Source organism: Acinonyx jubatus, chromosome E4 (assembly GCF_027475565.1).
Source record: "Acinonyx jubatus isolate Ajub_Pintada_27869175 chromosome E4, VMU_Ajub_asm_v1.0, whole genome shotgun sequence".
Lineage (NCBI taxonomy): Eukaryota > Metazoa > Chordata > Mammalia > Carnivora > Felidae > Acinonyx > Acinonyx jubatus.
The window spans coordinates 55,013,358-55,035,431 of NC_069395.1; the positions used below are offsets into that span (position 1 = coordinate 55,013,358).

Genomic DNA, 22,074 nt, shown 5'->3' on the forward strand with positions numbered 1-22,074 from the left:
ACCTTGCCCTTTGAGTTTTGGCTGGGTTAGGCCATTGGGGAGCATGGGCAGGGGATCAGAGGGAGGGAAGAAAATAAACTTAGGGAACTTATTCCCAAGCTTTGCACTTTTGGGGTCACCATGGACTGCCTTCATCTGTCAGCTGAAGGCCGTAACTCTTGAGGTGTAGCCCTCTCCACAAAGAAGTCTCTCTGTCTCATTTATAATTGTTTTCTCCTCTTGCCTCATTAGGCCTCAGAATGGTAAAAATATCTCATTGTTACTAGTCTGGGAGTATTTCATTATCCCTATGATTTCCTTACAGTCTGCCCAAACCTTTTGTAGTAATCTCTATATTAAAATTTCCACCAAATTAACTAATTTGAGTGTCATCTTATTCCAACCAGCATTTTTATGGAAACAATGACAATATTTTTATTTTACATAATTGCTTAGGTAGCAGAGTAGAGTATGGATTGGAAAGGGAGGCAAGAAAGGAGCCACTGAGACTAGAGAGGAAGGCAGTAAGTATAATAATTCAGGTAAGAAATGACTTGAACTTGAAAGATAGCGGTTATGATGGAGAGGAGAGGAGGGATGCACAAATATTTGGAGATAGAATTAATATGGCTCGGGACAACCCTTGTAACCAATCAGATTCATCCTCACCAAATACTTACTGGTAAGAGGAAATTCTTGCACCAACTTCAGAAAAAGTGAAGATTTACAGATCAGCAGAAGAGAGGCAAGTAGGATAGGTACCCCCCAAACTTTTAAATAATGTGACATGGAGGCAGGCTTTGTGGAATCAGGGACGATTCGAGTTTTTAAGGGTTTCAGTGTCCTGTCCCATTGGGTCAGGATGGCATTTCTGGCTCCATCCCATTTCCCAGGTCCCTTTAGGCGGTATTGGTAAGGAGTACACGGTCCAAAGAAAACTTCCCAAGCGAGTCTGGGATCCTTGAGGAACAGAAATGGGACACTGGGCTTTGTCCCTATGCATGTGGCAATGTCATCCATGTAGGTGATGTACTCAAGTTTATCTTTACTGATGTCTTTCATCACACCCCTGCAGGGGAAAAAGATGGATCATTTTTCAGTTTCAAGTTATAAGTCACCCTTCCTCCCGCCATTTTGTTTCTTTTTATCACAGTCAAGCCATGTTTGGGAATGTTTTTCTATGTTGCAAAGCAAAAAAAATAAGAGTTTATCTACAGAAGGTATTTGGGAAGGTAATTTTGTTAAAGGAGATGGTAAAAGGAGGCAATTGGAAGAGCAGTTCTAGATAGTGTTTTAGGTTCTTGAATTTGATATAAGGGTAAAATCTCATCCAGTCTCAATACAGCACTTATTGAACGAATGAACATGATCAGAAAGCATCACATATATGGCCACCTAAATTATTGTTATTGACATTAATTGTGAGTTGAGAGAGCCATACATGGGGCCCTGAACATGACACAGATGTGGGTATCATGTATATGAAAACTTTATTCCTATCTATTTCTGTGGTTAGTAAACTTTCATGATGTCCTAATGACATTCATTCATTCATTCCTTCAATAAATATCACATGAGGCATCATGCTAGCTGCCAGGAGTCTAACAATGAATAAAACAAAGTCTGTGTTGTCAAGAAGCTTACCTTCTAGTGAGGAAATTAACAGGCTATAGAAACCCTCAGCCAAGCAGATATATAATAAATCAGGTGGTAATAGGTATTATGAAGAGATATAAAGGAGGGGGGGAATGCAATGAAGGGATTGAGTAGGCCGCCATATTTATACAGTGTTGTCAGAGAAGGCTTCTCTTAGGAGGCGATATTTGACAGAGTGAGCCTGTAGGTATGGGGGGAGGCGAGGGGAGAACATTCCAGGCAGAGGTTAGAGTAAGTGCAAAGGTTCTGAGGGGGCTAGGTTTGGGGTGTTTGAGGACCAGGGAGGAGGCTGCCTTGGACTGGAGCAGTATGGGTGAGGTGGGAGGACAGTAGGCAATGAGGGCACAGAGATAGCTGGTTGCTCTGGAGCACTGGGGAGCCCCAGGGAAGTTTCTGGGAGTGAAATGGGAAGCAATCAGAGGGTTTTGACCAGAAGGACAATGTGGTGCTCCTCACTTCTGCCGCAGTGTCAAGACTTGACACTCGCTGTAGAAGAGCAGAGAGGAGGCCGGGAGACCAGATAAGTGGTGACAGCCAGTGTCCTAGTGAGAGGTGACAGTGGCCTGGTCTGGGGTGGCTGTGGGGGTAGCTAGAAGGGTCTGGATTTCTACCTTCTGTTCGAAGGTAGGAGCTGACAGTATTTGCTGATGTGCGGTATGGAGAGAAAAAGAGGAGAAAAGGATCACTCAGGGGTTCTGGCTGATCACCCAGAGTGAGTAGCCAGTGACTGAGAAGGGGAAGAAAAGTCTCAGAGCAGCCTGGGTGCAGGATGAGTGGGCAGGTGTTAGAGGGCTAGAGTTCATTCTTAGCTGTATTAAATTTGAGATATCTAAGTGGTATCCAAGTGGAGATATCTAGAGGGACTTGGATTAGGAGTTGGAATTCGAGGGAGAGACTTGGGAGTCATGACTATGTGATGGAATTGAGAGCCACAGGCCTGGGTGAGGCCTCCTAGGAGTGGTTGTTCGTAGAAGTGAGAAAGGATCTGAGGATTAAGGTTGGGGTTCACCAATTTTTAGGAGCGAGGAAGAGGTGACACCAGGAATTGCAGAGAAAGAGCAGCCTAAGAGACCCAAGAACAAAGACACAAGGGGGTTCTGGCGGCCAAGTGAGCTCAAGGTTGCCACCTGTTGGGGCCCTGGCTCTGTATTCTGCTGAGAGGAGCTGGTACCCCTACCTAACACATCCGAGACCACACATCTAGTTGGTGGAACAGTTGGGATTAAAAGCATATTCTTCTGGCTCCGATGCAGGTTTGTGGGTACGGAAATACATTGGTAGGTTTTCCCGAAGAAGCTACATGTCGTGTCATACCTTTCTATGAGCTGCTCCTTTTTCGTAGCCTCAGCCATCAACTTTGGAGACGGAGGTATCTTACAGAGTCCTGTGAGAAACATTGGAAAGAACATTAACGTCACATGTGCCTTTTCCTTTGCGTTCTCTTCTCCCTCATTTCTGGCCCCCCACTGCTCTATCCTTAGGACGTGTAATAGTCAAAGCTTAGACTGGAACTAGAGGTAATTTCTGGAAGCATAATGCCCCTCCAAACCCACTTAACCAGGGTTTGTGGCATTCTACTGCCAGAATTATGAGGATGGACGCCCCTGTCATCCAGACCTCAGCCTGCGCTGACCCATCGGTCATCGGTACCTGCTCCAGCTCATTTACCCGCTTGCACATTACATATATTCATATATACTGTTTGTATTGTATTGTTTGTATACCCCTGTTTGTATTTGTATGTGTGTGTTAAAGCTATTTGTAGGTTAAATGTAACTACTTAAAATGACCTTGTTTTTATAGCCCTGCTTTGACATGTCTTCACTCCTGTTGCACCGGAAGCCTCGTGTGTGGAAGCGCCTGGTGGTCCCTCAGCCTCACAGAGAGACTAGGCTCTGACCTCTTGAGTGGTTGTGGGCATGTGTTCCTTCTCGGTCTCTCTCCTAGACGGTCTCAGCTCTTGGACTCTGCTCTTCCGACTGGAGCCAAGTGCTGGCCCCAGGGTGGGGAGTTAGTATCCGCTTGAGATAGGTCTGACTTAGCCCCATCGTGTGCTTGCCACTAGAGTCACTTTACCCTGTAAAAAGCGGGCAAGACTTTACCTAGTGGTTCTCAGATTGCGTCTGGAGGCTCTCTGGAGAAGCATGTAATTCCTCCTGTGGCGTCATCTAATTGAGTTTTGTTTTGTCAGCTCTATCATTCTGGTGAGCATTTTTGAGCTCATTACAAAACATTAAAAAAAACCCAAAACACCACGTACTTAAGAGTCTTCTGAGATTTTAATATAACCAGATAATGTTGTGAAAGCACTTTAATTGGCCTTAAAGAAAGAAATATTTGTGATCATTTAATGAAAATGTGCGGAATCTGAGGTCTATTACATTTGTAGAGGGTGAACGAAGTCGACACAACTTAGCACTGTGTTATATACTGTTGATGAATTACTGGTGATTGTTTTTATTCATTAATGACACAATTCTGCGAAAGAACACCCGGTTGGCTCAATTGTGATTGCTGTTTATAGTTAAAAAATCAGGGGCGCCTGGGTGGCTCAGTCAGTTAAGCATCCGACTTTGGCTCAGGTCATGATCTCGCACTTTGTGAGTTTGAGCCCCGCATCGGTCTCTGTGCTGACAGCTCAGAGCCTGGAGCCTGCTTCGGATTCTATGTCTCCTTCTCTCTCTGCCCCTCCCCTGCTCACGCTCTGTCTCTCCCCCTCTCAAAATAAAATAAAATAAACATTAAAAATATAAAAAAAATCATGCAAATGCAATTCTTTAAAATGCTTACTAATCTAAAACCTGCCCTACTTTGGAGAGGTATGATAGTAACAGCAAGAGTAAGAATGCCAGTTACCAATTAGTAGAGTTCACTGTGTGCCAGGTACCACGATAAGTGGTCGGCAGACATTATCCATCTCACAAAACTGTTGTGAAAGAGGTTTTATTATCCCCATTTTACAGATGAAGGGGCTGAGATTCAGAGAGGTCCTCACAAAGATAATGAGTTTTAGAGTTGGGATCAGACCCTGGTAACCCCGACTCCATCATCTGTGCTCTTACTGTGAAAACTGACAGCAGTTAGTGTCTAGTGTCTAAAATATTTTTTTATAGGCATTACTCAAAGGTTACCATCTCCTCAGAACTCAACTTTATTCACAGTATGCATTATTCCAGCAACTTCCTTTGGAAGGGATATAGAGTTCTACTTCTAGAAATAAATAGAAATATTTAGAAGTAAATAAGCTAGAGTAGAACAGAATATAGGATCCCAAAGCTTCCAACAATTTCAGTTAATCTGAGAAACATGATTATATCTTGCTGTGCAAATTAATCCCATCCACACAACCAAAACCTTTTTTCCACCGTCACGTTAGTGACATAAGCACACCCATGACAATATTACTCATATATGAAATTAAATATTTCCTAAACTTGAAATATCTTATGGTACTTTAGCTCACTTCTGTTCCATTTTGGCTGAATCACAAGACACTAATTGGAAACTCAGTTGATCACGTAGGGCTTTAAATAGAGTCAAGGTACCTTTGAATACTCTTGTGGCCCAACGTGCCTGGAGCTCTGTGCCTGATAAGATGGATCCTTTAAGGCTGATGAGGCCAATGATAGCTAACGTTGCCCTCTCCAGGTTTGAAGGAAAGACCTGCTTATACAGGAATATCTTCTTTGTACAAAGGCTTTTGAGAGGCTCTTCAAGGAAGGGAAAAGAAAATGTGTATCCTGTCGTAAAGATCACAACGTCGAGGTTTTCCTCCACTGTTCCGTCCTCAAAGACAGCAGAGGTTTCCGTGAACTCCTTCACGCTGGTTTTCATAGTGACCGTCCCACAGAGGATACAGATTGGCAGTTCATCATTCACAATGAATTTTGGTTTTCTCCTTTGACACAGAAGAGAAAATTATTCATTGTAGTTGTATCTGTGAGACGGTTGAGGAAATTATTTATTTGGTCAGCTCAGGGGAATTATCTGCCAAGCCAAGGGAGTGAATTGACCAATGTCTAGTTCAAAGTTGTCTACCCAACTTACTGTTTCAATAGCATCTTTTGTTTTTCTGCTTCCAGTAGAAGGCATGTGGAAAATGGCTAAACCTATTCTTTCCTGCCTGGGGTTTAAAATTCTCTGTCTCTTGAAATTCATTTCTGGAGCAATGCTTTTCTCGAAGAATTAGGACCGAGTATACAGCAATCCGTTTAAGAATCAGGTCTCACATCACCCAGGCCTCAAAGGGTTGACGTTAGACAAAGAGGAAATTAGCAAGAAACTTTTTGGATAAAAATAAAAAAATCTGAACCAAGTTATGCTGAAAAATATTTTTTATTACGAACATCATTCCATCTAATCATGGCAGATATAATGTCTTTATAAAATTGACATATCAAATCATCCACTGCTGTTAATTTTCTTTGTAAGTTGAGAGCTGTCTTACGAAAAAAAAAATATTTGGGTCAAGCATAAAATAGAAGTCACATTTAATGACCTTACATTCATTTCAAAAGTTTTCTTTTCCTTGCCATGTGCAGCTTCATACAGATGCATGTTATATTAAAATGTTTAATTTTAGGAACTCCTATTGGAAATTCATCCTCTAATCATTCAGCCAGAGAATCATTGGCAAGAGCTGGCCATCTGTACTCAAGATGCTGCAAATATTCCATTTGTAGATGGTGCCCATTTCAAGACTCCTCAAAGCCAATTTTAACGTCCTGACTTTCAAGCTAACATTCTGACTTTTCAAGAAATGAAAAGGTTTTATCTTTCATTATACTCTAGCCTCATGAATTACTACTTTTGTTACCAGACAGAGAATATTCCTATTTGTGGTACTTGATGGACATTGTCTTAAGGAACTAAGCCCAGAGCAGAATAAATAAAGGCAGCATAATAATTACTGAAGATTTGAGTTCTGAATAAAGTAGAATTAAAAATTATTGATTGTTTTTTAAAAATATATTTATTTAGAGAGAGAGAGAGAGAGAGCGCACGTGCATGCACCTGAGTGAGTGGGGGAGGGGCACACAGAGAGAGGGAGAGACAGAATCCCAAGCAGGCTCCATGCTGTCAGTGGAGAGCCTGACTAGGGGCTTGATCTCATGACCTTGGGATCATGACCTAAGCCGAAATCAAGAGTTGGACACTTAACTGACTGAGCCACCCAGGTGCCCTAAAATTATTGGTTCGATAATTTTCCCATTAAATAAAAAATTTAAGTACCCCTTTGTAATACTTAGTCCATAATTCTCATGGTTAAATCTTTTATTCATTTGCCTCTCTTGAATCCAGTTTAGTACACACGAGGGCAGAACTTGCGCCATAAAATTAAGGTATCTTCTTGTAATCACCATATTATAGGGGTAACCCCCATTTGAACAGCGGTGGATCACCCAGGCACCAGTTCTAGTACTGAGAAGTACCTAAAAAGTAAGGAAGGATAAATATATGTACATCATTTTGTAGTATGTTTGTTTGATGTGCTTCAAATGTTCTTATAACAGCTGTCCTTTTTAAAGAAGTTTTTATCTTAATTCCAGTTAATTAACACCCAGTGTTATATTAGTTTCAGGTGTACAATATAGTAATTCAACCCTTGCACACATCACCCGGTGCTCATCGCGACAAGTGCACTTTTAGTCACCATCACCTATTTCACCCATCCCCCCACCTCCCTCCCTTCTGGTGCTCTCAGCTTTGTTCTCTGTGGGTAAGAGTGTGTTTCTTGGTTTGCCTCTTTTTCCCTTTGCTCATTTGTTTCTTAAAGTCCACACGTGAGTGAAATCATAGGGTATTTGTCTTTGACTGACTTATTTCACTTAGCGTTATACTCTCTGGCTCCATCCATGTTGTTGCAAATGGCAAGATTTCCTTCATAGCTTCTGTTTTTAACTGGTGAGTTTGTACATAGAACTACAAATGACTATTTCTGTTGTTTTCATTTTTATAAGTCACTTTTACCTGATCTATATATCTGTTAAGTATTTTTATCATGTTCACTATAAAAATTATAGTGCTAGTAGATATGCGCACTGTTGACCTGGCAATCTTTTACATATAAATAATACAGAATGTAAAGTGGAGTTTTGGGAAAGCAATTTTAACTGAGTTCAATAAAAATCTTCAACATCTCTTTCCCAAATCTAATAATGTCCTATAATATATGTTAAAGTGGAACAGATTTCTAATTTGCGAATCTATGCTTGGACTTTCTAAAGTCATTCTGCACACTTCGTGGGCAAAGTGAAGGCTGTTTTTATCTGAAAACAAATTCTAAATGTGACTTCTAATAGAAAATTTGGACATGTTCAGAAAATAACTTCCATTTTCTATTTTTATATGGGGGTTTCGCCAGAATTATGAAGAGAGAGTGTAAAAACAGATCAGTGGTCTGGGTGGAGTAATTTATTCATTTGGTCTTGTTCCTGAAACAGTGCCTCTGAAAAAATGCCTCATGGTCTGGCATCCACACAGTGTCCTTGACCCCTCTTGGCGATGTTTCAGTTCTGTTATGTGTGGATTTTTTTTTTTCACTCACGTTGGGTCCACATGATTTAGCAATTGGCCAATGTGCTTTATAGTTTGTATCCCTCTCTCCAGCCACCAGCAATGATGATGGGGTGGGGGTGTGGATTCACCCTTGTGTACCTGAGCTGCCGTTCGACTGAGTTCCACTGCCACGTCCCCTCCAGTGTTCCCAAGACCGATCACTAACACGCGTTTGCCTTGAAAGCCTTCTGGGCTCTTATATTCCTGACTGTGCAGGATCTGGCCTTTAAATTTATGAATACCTGAGGGGAGGGAGGGATCAGAAAATCAGAAGCATCTAAAGTTTTATAACTCCCTAGTATGCAGGCATAGGGTCTGTAGGAAAAGGAACGTTCCAGAAATATGTCAGCCCTTTGCTCCTGCTGCTAATTGCAGGACATAGAAGCCACGTATCATTTTCTTCTCCCATTGGATTCTCTGAGCCTGGGTATAGCTTTAGTACAACCTGCAGGAGATTTAAAAATACGGGAGAATTTAAATTCCACATGAGTGCTCCCTTTTAAAGCAATTACTTGGGGAAATCAAGGTCACTGCAGACCATAAGAAACATCTCATGCACGACCCTGAACATCCTAAGCAAGAAGTAGATCGCTGATGCATGTTATTTTACCCAACAGATATATTCTATAAGAAAATGGTTTGTGTATAGAACATATTTGCAAGTGAATTTTAATTCAATTATAATTTTCCACAAAAGAAATTTTGTGGCAAGTTCTCTTATACATAATGATTTTTGTGGCTTAGGCTTGCTACTTATACTCTATGCTTATTTTACGTTATTCTTTATTATAGGCTTAATGCTTTATTATACCATATGCTTATTTATACTCTATTCTTGCATTATTTACATTTGTGTTACTGACTGGTTTTTCAAGTTCTGAACACTGTTGATACAAGTATCACTCTTACGGTATTTGTATACATGAGAAGGACTCATGTATCCACATATTTCTTCTCTTGATTTATTTTTGGTAATTATCTCCTTGGCACGTATAAAAGACATAAGCCATGGATTCATAAAAATGAAGACTGGTCGCAACAGCGGAAGTAGAGGTATTTCCAGCGGTGGCTGCAGAAATGGACATTATGAGGTGGCAGAGGAAACAAGAGTGATGGGGACAGTGACCATCAGTGAGATGAAACACTGATGAAGAATCTGAAGGAAACCCTGCAGTTTAGAGAGTTTAAAAGCTTCTCACCCCAGTACTTCAAGTACATTTGAAATTTTAATATAAAAAAATGAAACTGTCTCCTAGAATATATCAATCTTCTATCGCAGTGATTGACTGATTCATTTGCTCAGTAACATTTATTTATTTATTAAAAACAACTTTTTTTTAATGTTTATTTTTGAGAGAGAGACAGAGACAGAGCGTGAGTGGGGGAGGAGCAGAGAGACGGGAGACATAGAATCCAAAGCAGGCTCCAGATTCCAAGCCATCAGTCCAGAGCCGGATGCAGGGCTCTCCAACTCATGCACTGTGAGATCGTGACCTGAGCTGAAATCAAGAATTAACAGACTGAGCCACCCAGGAGCCCCATGATGCCAATTTTTGTTTCAGTAGGCTTCATGCCCAGGGTGGAGTCCAACGCAGGGCTTGAACTCACGACCCTGAGATCAAGACCTGAGCTGAGATCAATAGACACTTAACCGACTGAGCCACCCAGGTGCCCCTGATGCCAACTGAAAGGAACTTTGGATAAGACAGGCATCTATCTGCCCAGGCAATGAGACCCTAAAGACAGTCTGTGTGGAGATGACTGGGAGAGGAGCTAGGGTTCAAGGAGCTGTGCGTGGTCAGCGAGAGGGTGCGGCCCATGCTAAGGGGCTGCACTGAGAGATCCCCCTTCATGGAATGTCCCTCTGAAGGAGAACCAAGAAAGCACCCTGCAAAGTGTCAATCTTAGGCATGTCTGCGGCCAGAGAAAACTAGTGCCTGCTTGGTGCCAGTCAAGAAAGACCCTCCCTGCCCCCTGTGACTCTAATTCCAGAAGGGTCTAGGGTTAGAGACTGTAGCTGGTGGGTGACGGGTTTGGCAAGAGGAGGCACTGGGAGAGGAAGGGGGAAAGCCATGGGTGCCTCCTGTTCCCACTGAGCATCCAGCCCAAAGCAGGCTCCAGCCGGGGGAGGGGAAGCCCCACCGTTACATGTGGTTGCAAGTTTTGACTATTCCACGAGGCAAGATGTTTTCGTTAGGAAAATGAGAATTTTCTTGGGTGATTTTAAAGCGATGAGAGGGCTTGCCATGATCTGACAGAAAAGCGGTGGGAATGGCCCAAGATTGCGCGGCGGGGGAGAGGAAGGGCAAGCCCCACAGAGCAGGCCTGCTCTGAGAGACAGAGAGACAGAGAGAGAGAGAGAGACAGAAACAGAGATAGAGCGTGAGCGGGGGAGGGGCAGAGAGAGAGGGAGACACAGAATCGGAAACAGGCTCCAGGCTCTGAGGTATCAGCACAGAGCCTGACTCGGGGCTCGAACCCATGAACCTGAGCTGGTCAGACGCTTACCTGGCTAAGCCATCCGGGTGCCCTGAACTCATTTAATTCTTAAACCACTCTCTAAATGGAATCACTGGGTTAAGTTTGCCCAGGATTATGCAACTAGTGCTGGCATGTGGTCCGGGCTTCCAGACTTTAGACCTTTGCTCCTAGGGGCACCCGGGTGGCTCAGTCAATTAAATGTCTGACTCTTGATCTCTGCTCAGGTTTTGATCTCAGGGTTATGAGTTAAAGCCCCATGTTGGGCTGGGCATGAAGAACTTTGTTCATAACTATTATGTTAAATGCCACTTATCACCAAGGGCCAATGTCCCTGGGGGAGCTGTAGCAGACCAGGACTCTTTGGAAACCTGAAACCACGCCTACTCACCAAGATACCCCATGCTAGGAACACAGAGGACATTGGCATATTTGACCTGGTGTCCTCCTGTGACAAATCCTTCTGAAGTCTGGTCTTAAACTAAGACCTCCTCAGGCGGAGTCTCTGACATCTGTATGTGTGGATTTCTTCCTTCTCTATAATCTGGGTTTTGTGGCAAAAGAGAAGGGCACACAGCTATTTCTACTGCAGTCAGCCGCACCCCCCGCCCCAGAGATCATTAAAGTATGCAGAAATGTTTGCTCTTGTATTGATCCCAAACTCCCTTGTCATTCTCCTTTGTGTTTGCCCAGTCTCTTTCCTTCGGACCAGCTCTCCCAGATTACGTACATTATACTGCCGCAAGGATCCTTGCCTCTCAGCTCTTCGTTGATCTTTTGCAACAGCATCTTTTAGTCAGAGTCTAAGTACAACTGAGGGCGAGCCAACCCAAACCTGACAAGATACTGTATTCCAAAACATAGTATCACATCTTGTAACACATCTCCCCATAGAAACATTGCTATAACAGGTGGTTCTATATTTCTTTACTGCTGTGCCATTGTGGATTCAGCCCCCAGGCTAGCTGCAAGCTGGACCATCATTTACAATACTGCTTCTTTGCACTAGTATGCATTGAGGTCTCCCACTGGGTCTCTAAGACATTTTTTTGAATACGATATTTTGTTAATTTGATTATAATGAGATTACGTTTATAAGATTTACATTTCATTTTCTTCATTGGCCCAGGTTTGCAAGCTTTATTCTTCATAGTCTTCCTTGAAAGCTTGCTTGCTTTTTTCTTTTTCTTTCTTTCTTTCTTTCTTTCTTTCTTTCTTTCTTTCTTTCTTTCTTTCTTAAATATATATATTTAAAGTTTATTTATTTTTAAAAAGAGAGCATGGGAGGGGCGGGGGGGGGGGTGAGAGAAGCCCAAGCAGGCCTCACACTGTCAGTGCAGAGCCTGATGCAGGGGTTGACCTCACAAACCGTGAGATCATGACCTGAGCTGAAGTTGGACACTTAATCAGCTGAGCCACCCAGGTGCCCCAACTGCTATGTTTCTTAAAAACAAATCTGTCAAGTTTCTTTATGCTCTCACTTTGTTTGTTTGTTTGTTTATTAATTAAGTTATTGATTTGCAGTTTACTCCTGACTCAAATGACCTGTAATTTAATGACAGAATTCAAAAGCTTGGCTTTTTTTTTTTTTTTTTTTTTAATGACACATCTGATAGGGTTATGTGATCACTGAACTTGAATCAGATCAGGCACGATAAAGCTTAAATAATAACAACAGCATTTATATTAATAAGTAAGTAATAAGGCCTGACACCTCCATAGCTTCCTACCTTTCCAAGTTATTTTGTACACACTTTTTCTGAGGTTGAGCATCAAGTCACTTATAATCATCATGAATTATTTCCAATGGCAAATAAACAACTTTCTTCTAGAATAACCCAGCAGAGTAGGCACGATCTCGGGTAGAAGTGACTCACCAGGAAAGGACTCCAGAGGCAAGTGAGGATTCAGGAAATGTCCAGTGCAAACCATGACAGCATCAAAGACACCTCGGTCCCGCTTTCCCTCTGTCTCTGTGACAACATCCCACTGACCAGTTTCAGAGAAGTCTGGACGCTTCGTGACACTGCATACTGTGGTCTGAAAGTAAAAGACACGCACTCACTTAAAAAAAATGTTTTTTTTTTTAAATGTTTATTTATTTTTGAGAGAGAGACAGAGTCAGAGAGAGAGCACGAGTGGGGGAGAGACAGAGAGAGAGGGAGACACAGACTCCGAAGCGGGCTCCAGGCTCCGAGCCGTCAGCACAGAGCCCGACGTGGGGCTCGAACTCACACACCACGAGATCATGACCTGAGCCGAAGTCAGACGCACAACCGACTGAGTCACCCAGGCACCCCCAAACACTCACTTTCTATCAATCACCTTTGGACTTCATGTAATGACTGGTATGGTAACCATGTTTGTTACTTCAAGCGGGCTGAGTGAGTCTCAGGATAGGAGGTCTGTCAATATTGGTTTATCTCCCCCCTAAAGAAATTAAGCAACTTGGGGCACCTGGGTGGTCAGTCGATTGAGTGTCTTACTCTTGGTTTCGGTTCCTGTCATGATCTCATGGTTTGTGAGATCAAGCCCCGTCTCGGGCTCTGTGCTGACAGTGTGGAGACTGTTCTTTCCTCATTTGTGCTCTCACACGTTCTCTCTCTAAATAAATAAATGTTAAAAAAAAAAAAAAGAAATTAAGTAACTTGTACAAAGTCTCAAAAGTAGTCATAGAGAGCATGATCCAAAACATCTGAATGACTTCACTGGAAGGAAGAAACATTCAGTTTTTACTCCCGGCGAGAAGGAGGTGAGTTACAACACTGAATGACTTGGGAAAACACAGGAAGATGAATTTTGGCTCATTATAATTTCTGTGGTCCAGATTCCTAGTCACTTCTTCCCAGTGGGTTTCATGGGCAAAATTTATTTTTCCTTTCCTCTCAAAAAGAAAAACATTCTAAATTTCATCCTGAATAAGAATTTGGATTCAGAAGAGGAACCAGGATATTCAGTATTTTAATGCCTTATTTGAGTAAAACATGAGAAGGAGAAGTAAGGAGTCTTTATTATCTGCCTTGTTCATATAGAGATAAAATCAGGAATGAATTTACTTAAATATCCCATTTGCATTAGATTGCCGAATGAGCAGTCCCCATTCATTAACCTTCCATGACCCAAGGTGTCTTACCCTAAACCGAATGTATTTCAGAAGGTCAAAGTGCTCAGCAAATTCTTGGAGATAGTCCCAAAATTTTCCTTGGTTCATGTAATTTGGATAATCTTCTTGGAAGGGGAAGTCGCTGTAACATGACATCTCTTTGCAGACGTTTGTCACTAATGACCTGTAGACCCTGGTCATCCCATCTTTAGAAGTTTCCTGTGGTGAGAGCACAGTTAGCTTGATGGGGTGGGGGAGTCAGGAGGAAGAGAAAAGAGATCGTTAGCAGTCAGTGTTCCACTCACCATTCCAAAGAATTCCACGGAAATGCAGCACTGGGTCTCTATGCTATAGTTATCAGAAATCGTTGTTGGGATTGGACTTATTAAACATAGTATCTTTATCAAACTACAAAGAAGTTAACACATTTAACAGGGTTCTCCAAGACTAACAATGCCATTAAGCGATTCCATGAACATGGGGCCTATGGTCTCCCTTGCTTATTTTTTTCCCCTTCTTTGCCATCCTCACTCCCTCAACTCATGCCCTAGACCTCTTTCTCTTCACTTTACTCAGAGAACTCCTCACTGATTTTTATATTTATCGTCTATGTATATTTTCAATCACTCTCTCTTTATCGGCTCCTTCCCATCAGCACTTAAAATACTGAAGACTCTAATTTTTAAAAGCAAAACAACACTCCCTTTCAACCTATATCTATTCCCTTTCCAGCCTTGTCTCTCTGTGTCCTATATCAATCTTCATGAAAAAAATCATCACATACTGGCAGCCTCTGTTTTCTCATCGACTCTTCAACTCACTGTTGTCTTGTCGCAACCTCACACACTCAAAAAACGTACCAACAAAACAAAAACTTGCATATTAAAAGCACCGATGGGGGCACCTGGGTGGCATAGTTGGTTGAGCATCTGACTCTTGGTTTCACCTCAGGTCATAATGCCAGGGTCACGGGATGGAGCCTCACGTCGGCCTCCGTGCTGGGCATGGAGCCTGCTTAGGATTCTCTCTCTCTCCCTCTCTCCCTCTCTCTTCCCCTGCCCCTCTCCCCAGCTTGCATGCTCTATCAATCTCTCTCTCTCTCTCTAAAAAATAAGGCCTCAATGAACTTCTGATGGCTGAAGCTAATCTCTATTTCTCTTTTAAGTATCTTTCTTAGCTGTCAATTTCCATAAGACGCCGTCTCTAAGGTAGCTGTTCCGGCCGCATAGCACCCTGCACTCTCAACACAGCCCTGATCACACTGCACTGTAACAATGTGTTTTACTGTTTTTGTTCCCTACCAGACTGTAAGGAGGGCAGGGTCCTTGTCTATTTTGTCCCCATCCTGGTAGAGGGACATTATAAGCACAGGTACTCAGGTACTTGGTGAATGGGTGAACATTAATACTATCACTGCATTTTTGAAAAAGAAATAGTATATATATGACTGAAAGAAATTACATTGAAATTTATTATTATTATTTTAATTTGAGTATAGTTGACACACAGTGTTACATTAGTTTCAGATGTACAACATACAGAGAAATTTTAATAGTGCAGGTATATAATTCTCATGGGTATTGATATTATATTTAATTTGTACTTTTCTTTTTGTTTAACTCAGTATTATTTTCTAAAATTTATCTATATTACTTTATTTTTTTGAGAGAGAGAGAGAGAGAGAGAGAGAGAGAAAGGGAGAGCGTGTGTGTGCACGCATGCACACACAAATGGGGTGGGCCAGAGGGAGAAAGAATCTCAAGCAGGCTCCACACTCAGCACGGAGCCCAATGCGGGGCTCGATCTCACCACTGAGATCACGACCTGAGCGGAAATCAAGAGTCAGACGCTTAACTGACTGAGCCACCCGGGCTCCCCTATCTATCTTACTTTAGGGGAAGAAAACCAAACAAACTGTGGGGTCAAATAGCAGATGGGACACAAACCAGACCCAGTGTTTTCTGTCCACATTGACACTTGGCTTCATTTGGTTCCATCAGGCTCACGGTACAACAAGAGAAACTTTTCTCCCCTAGTACACTATAATCACAGGGCTGTGACCATTTCCGCTCACATACATTTGCTTATTCTGTTTTCTTCACCATCTGTCGATGAATGGCAAATGCCACCTCCTCCATGAAGGCCTCCCTCATTCATACCAGTTTGAAGTACTCTCCTCCATGCGGAGCTCCCACTGAATGTTGCTTTTCTCTTCCCCCCAAGGCCTCCTATCTTCTGACATTTTATACCTCACTGCTGGGACAGATCCCTAGGTCCCTGCCGAAGGCCCTGTGATGCCCAGGACCAGCCAGAGGCAGGTGGTATTGAGCCACTTCCAGCCCCTACTTCTGTTGCTCAAGTTACCTAACAGCTGGCCTAACATAACCCCCCAGGATGCACTACCCTTCTCCTTAGAAGGATTGATCAGCATCTCAACCTTTTTTATTCTGATACTCTGTGAAAGCTACCCACCCCCAACTCTACAAGGTCTGGATTCTTGCCTCACTCTTGCCAGTTCTCTTCCCAAAGACCCGAACAATGCCTGGGGGCTGGGGCTTCACTCCCTGAGGCCAACCTCCGTCCTTCTAAAAGTGTCATTGCTCCATATTCACCAATGCCATTCAGTTTAACCTATGTGACACTTTGTTCCTTTGCCTCAGAATGTGGTCCAGAAACCACTGTAACTTCCAATACTATGTGTAGCGGACTTAACTCTTCCTTCTTCCCTCCTCCAATTGTCTCTGCCCTGCCCTGCTAAGTCTCCGGGTTCATCACCTGTCAGACTGCATCCTGCACAGTATTGGCACCTTACGTGCACAATCCCGTGTTGTTGTAGTGAGCTGCTTTCTTTTTTTGTTTTAACGTTTATTTATTTATTTTGAAAGAGAAAGAGAGAGAGAGAGAGAGAGAGAGAGAGAGAGAGAGAGAGAGAATCCCAAGCAGGCTCTGTGCTAAATGTGAACAAGAGCCTGACACGGGGCTCGATCTCACAAACTGTGAGATCACGACCTGAGCCAAAATCAAGAGTCAGCCAGCTTAACTGACCGAGCCACCCAGGCTGCCCACCCCCACCCAGTGAGCTGCTTTCTTATGTGGTCCCCAAGATAGGATGAAGTCACCATGCCTGAGCAGGGACAAAGCTGACAGCCGGAGTATGATTGATAGAGGTGGGAGGGTACGAGCTACGCACAGTAAACTTCCATAGTCCCCCGATGTCATTACTTCTCTCAAAGCAGGTAGGCTCCAGATCCTCATCCAAGCAGCACTTGATGGAGGACAGGCCGCTCACACCCGCCCCAATCACTGCGACTCGCCTGGCCATGGCACCCTGTTGGAAGAAGGGTGGCCTGAGCGTCCTCCTATGACAAAACTGGAAGGAGCCTCCTGTCGTAGCATTCAACTTTCATGGTGGCATAAACACCCTCTTGTCATCTTTGAGCTGGGGCAGACTCACATTGTGGTCAAACATGAGGGCTTTGAAATGGGACTGTTCTGGTTTAACTCTTTGTGTCACTTACTAGCAGCGTGACCTTGGGCTACCTGTTTTTTTTTTTTTTTTTTTGTCTCCAGCCCTCGGTTTTCTCTTTAGTACAGTGGGGACGGAAATAATAATAATAGCTCTTAAATATTTGTTATGGAATTAAATGATTGATATGTCGGAAGGATTGTAGAAGTCTGTTTCCTACATAGTAAGTGCTCACTTAAATTTAGTTCTTATTATTAACTAGTATAGTCAGGACCTTGATGCCCTTGGGACTTTAGATCCCCTCAGTATGAAAAGGACCCTCTGCTTCCACTTTGTCTCTCTGGACCCGAGGAATTGCGGCTAGCAAAAAAGATTAGTTTTTATTCATAGCCTCTAGAGTCCTGAAGAACGGCTGGTCACGGGTCATCCCCTACCATGCAATGGTGATATTATATGAATTGAGTGGGGGGTTCTTAACCTCGCACAGAGGCAAGACTGGGTGACCATAACGCAGAACAAAGTCCCCAAGGAAAGCTACATGGGGCATTCTGGATGAGGTCTTCTGGACATGGGGATGTCTGTGGCAGTCAGTAGAGACTGGAGGAGGTAAGTGTCATAGGGATTGAGAACCAGTTTTTCTTGGTACTACAATTTGGGCTTCTGTCAACATCAATGTAGCTTTTGCTTTGACAGATGGGTGAACCACTCAGTTGATTCCAGCAAATCAGACATATGTCACGCTGAGGCCCTCGACACATCAGGTGGATTCAGTAGCCAGTGCTGCCTTTCCCTCAACGCCCCCTGGCCAGTCCCAAACACACACCGAGTAGTCGAGACGTCAAAGTATTTGTTTTCTAAAAAATATATATGTATAATTGATTTGGCTTTGCCTTTGAAGACATGGTGTTTTTTTGAGAGGAGATCTTGCTGTGTAACCCTTATGTGATTTTTGTAGCGTGATGCCGCTTATTCTAGTGCTATTTGCCTTGGGGAACCAAGAGAAAAAATATTTATTGAGACCTGAGCGCCAGTAAATGAGAAAACAAAGAGCGTCATCGTGTGGCATGATTTGCGGCCACACTGCTAGTAAGGGGCTGAGTCTGCAGCGTCTCGAGATCTCTGACTCTGAGGTTGGATGTGCGCATCTCGTTGGTCTGAGAGGCTAAGGTGTCCTGTGGTTCCCATTAGAAAGCCTCTTCCCTCACCTGTGCTCAGGTTTGCTGTCACATTTTTGTGATGGACTTGGGGGAATGTGTCGTATGCCTTTGCAGCTTGCCTTCTAGATCAAATCAGAGTCCCCAGGCACAGAGTCAAAGTGTATTTATCAACTTTACAGGGGGCAGAGGAAGACTTCTGAGCCCTTCAGACCCTCGAACTCACCTGGTCCTGGAGCAGATCCAGGGACTTGCAAGGAGATACAGAGGGATTTCTTAGGGCTGTTGCCAAATCTTACTTGCCAACCTGCCCTTTGTAGGGTTGAGACCTCCAGGTCTGGCTTCCATTATTTACGACAAAACTGGCACTTCTTCCCCTGAGACTCTTGGTTGACTTGGGAGTCTCTATTGAATTGAAAGAGCTGGGTAGGCTGCAATCAGAATGGACTTAGAGGCAGCAAAACTGGTTTGAACCCTGTGTCTGCAACTGATTGGCCGTGTGACTCCAAACAACCTACTTGAACACCTTAAGATTTATTGCTTATAAAATAAGAAAAAGAGCTATGTAGAATTGTTTGAGTTGTAAACAAAGCGACATTACTCACACAAAAGTGCCCAGCACCAAATATTTATCAGTGTTCATTCCCTACTTCCCTAAGTATCTCCCTCACTTCCTCTCTTTTCCCTAGAAAAGACAGCTCACACAGACAAAAGCAATCAGCGAGTTTGGAAATAAGGAGGCATACATACCTGTAGCTTCCTTTGGGGTGAGGAGCAGGATTTTTAGACAGCTTTCAAACAGAAGTAAATGGCCTCTGCCAATGAGGACACTGGAATTTCTAGGCCACTAGGTAGAAGGCTGAAGTCGGTAGATCTCAACTGTGTTCTGTCTTTGCAATCAAAACACAAAAGAAATGGTTGCTGATTGAACTGGCAAAGTGCAAAACATGCTCCAGTGAACAGGCGAGCAGCAAATGAATCCATTCTGTTGAATGGATGGATGCACCCGGGTACCTCGAAGTGCAGTTAGAGAGCCAAGGGTGGGGACCCAAAGATGATGAAGGCCCAGTGACTAAATAATAGTAATAAGAAAAGACCCCATAACAGGAGACGCTGCCATATGGAGAGATGTGGACACAAATGACATCATGTGGTGTGTTCCTGTAACGGTTGTGTGCTCCAGGTACCAACGTTTGCAGGCCCTGTTGGCTACACGACACAGCAACACAGAGCAACACAGAGCAACAATGTCTCTGTTGGTTAGAGACACAGAGTGGGCTGTGTTTTTCCAGGGCAAAACACCTTGTCCTTTATAGAGCCACTTAAGAAACTGTACAGGCAGCAAAAACAAATTAGGAATTTACACCTCTTGGAATTACACAACACTTGCAGATTATGAATTTCTGAGTGGAGGCAGCCATTTAAAAAATATGCTTCAAATAAAAAAGTTTAAATAAAAAAAAGGGGGGGGGTGCCTGGGTGGCCCAGTTGGTTAGCGTCTGGCTCTTGATTTTGGCTCAGGTCATGACCCCAGGGTCGTGGGATCCAGCCTCGCATCGGGCTCTTTGCTGGGCAAGGAGCCTGGTTAAGATCCTCTCTCTCTCCCTCTGCCCCCTCTCCTCCCGCATGCACACCCACATACTCTGTCTCGTTTTATCGCTCTCAAAATAAATACGTAAATGTAAAAAGTATGCTTTGAGTCAATGAGGGGAGTTGGTGAGTGAACTAGAAATAGGAAGATCTGGGTTCTGGTTCTGCCTCTGGCTCTGACCGGCCGCAGGAAGTTAAAATTCTTTATTTCCCCGTGAGATTGTTCCTACATTTGTAAAACAGAGGGTTCTAGTAGTTTTCCCTTTGTCCTCTTCCAGCCCAAGAGAATTGTTTTTATGTCCGAATGCCAAGTAATTGGTACCAAACTAGGTGTGATTTGAAAGGGAGGAGAGATTCCGCAGGCATGAAGGGCAGGGGGAATGGTGGGACAGAAAGTGTGTGTATGCTCTCTCTAAACTATAACGTGTGTTATGACTGTAAGGTCCTCTGTAGCTCAAAGGTTGCTTCTAATCGGAGTTCTTTGGTAAATGAGCCCTAATCTATTGAACTGGACTTCTGAACGACACGAAAACCCCATCCCAGACCTGCCAGACCAGAAAATGTAGGAATCATTTCTGAAATATGGAGAGACTTGGGTGATCTGCAAATCATGCGATCGATCATGGTTCATTTGGGTTTGGAATTTGATCTGTTTATATTTCTTATTATCACTTGCCAATGCTATAGTATTTCCTAACACCTGTGGAGTATTTTATGTTTCCCAACGCTTGGCACTCCTATGTCATCCGTAAGATGACATCAGAGGGGAGAAGAGAATTACAGAAAGTCCTGGGATGCTGTTATTCTCACTGACAGCTTTCTTTCAGATGGTTGCTCCCGACCACGTAACTTTGTTTCCTTACAACAGCTCCTTTGCTGACTTTCTCCTTAATTCTGTTGCTTTCACCCTGATCAAGAGGCTCCTGAAGAAGACATTCATCCTTAAGGAAGGCACTCAGCAAGGGGAATATTCATCCTCTGCAAAAGAGGTTTCTGGAAACATTTCCCCATTTAAAAAAAAAGAAAAGAAAAGAAAAAAAGACAATGACAATGAAGAATAGCCCAGCACACTTACCTTATTGGTACAGAGCAGATACTCTGACAACTTATTTCTCAAAGCAAATAGACAAGATAGTGCTTGCCTTAAAAAAAATTCGCATCTCAAACTCTTTGTTCTAAAAGAAAAACAACAACACAGGAATGCAGACTTTGATCAAGTTCTCTGTTTCCAGTCTTGCTGGTGACAGCAGAGAGTATCGTCCTCACTGAGGATGAAAAGTTGTGTGGGACAAGGGCTTGCTACTTCCGTGATGTGAGGGGAGGGCTAAATGACGAGTTAGATTACTGGCTCTGGATTCGAAGAACATACACGACCTCTGCCCCCCTCCCTCCCAAACGTCACACTTCCGGCAAAGCCCGAAACTTAAAGCACGTGGTAAGCGGCTGCTTTTCTCACAGTAGCCTTTAGAGGGCGCCAGAGTCACCGCCAACATCACAGCCCTGCGTGAAACAGGCATTCTGCTTGCTAGATTCTTCTGTGTCATTTAGTCCCCGGAGCCATCCTAGGAGCCGTCCAAACGACAAAGTCATTTCGGTGACTATCACCTCGCCAAGTTCTTTCATGTCTATAGGTCTCTAACCCGAGAAATATGATTTTAAAATCCAGAACTTGTAAGGAATTTAAATACTGTCATCCTTTCAGAAAGGGTCAGCCGAGAGAGCTGGTAAAATGAGTTTGAGAAAGCACAAAATTAGTTTTAGATCTTAGCGTAGGGCACAATGAAAACAATAATTCCAGAAGCAGGAACAGAATAGGCACCATCTTTTTGTTTTTCTTTTTTTTTCCTTCTCCATTGAGTGCTTGGAAGCTAGCTAGCATAAAAGGCCATCTTGAGTTCGCTGAACCCGTTTCTGGACCCAGAGCTCAAATGCAAATGCCCACAGGGGTCAAGAAGGTAACTCAGAGGAGGAAAGAGGGCCAGGTAAGACTGATCGGCAAGCACATCTCCTGTCTGTTAGGTTCTGGTAAATGGTGCTTTTTGAAAGCATGAGTCCGAAATTGCATTTTTAGGCTTTTTTCAATAGAAAAC

At 43.3% G+C, this 22,074-nt stretch overlaps 1 protein-coding gene across 3 annotated transcripts; it reads right to left on the reverse strand.

Annotated features, from left to right (window-relative positions):
• Positions 1–360: 360 nt before the first annotated feature.
• Positions 361–21,356, reverse strand: FMO4 (flavin containing dimethylaniline monoxygenase 4). Of its 3 annotated transcripts, none has more exons than XM_015062274.3 (10): positions 21,060–21,356; positions 19,145–19,284; positions 16,965–17,102; positions 13,805–13,993; positions 12,549–12,711; positions 8,293–8,435; positions 6,868–7,067; positions 5,181–5,533; positions 2,950–3,019; positions 361–1,048 (listed from the first exon to the last, which is right to left on the reverse strand). In XM_015062274.3, exons 3-10 carry the CDS (start codon positions 17,094–17,096, stop codon positions 601–603), a joined length of 1,698 nt encoding a protein of 565 aa, XP_014917760.3. In that variant the 5' UTR covers positions 17,097–17,102; positions 19,145–19,284; positions 21,060–21,356; the 3' UTR covers positions 361–600. The 3 variants fall into 3 exon arrangements, with proteins under 3 accessions (XP_014917760.3, XP_014917761.3, XP_026901996.2); XM_015062275.3 differs by having other exon boundaries at positions 19,145–19,280; positions 21,060–21,299; XM_027046195.2 differs by lacking the exons at positions 361–1,048; positions 2,950–3,019 and adding an exon at positions 4,563–4,845 and having other exon boundaries at positions 21,060–21,299.
• Between the last annotated feature and the right edge of the window lie 718 nt (positions 21,357–22,074).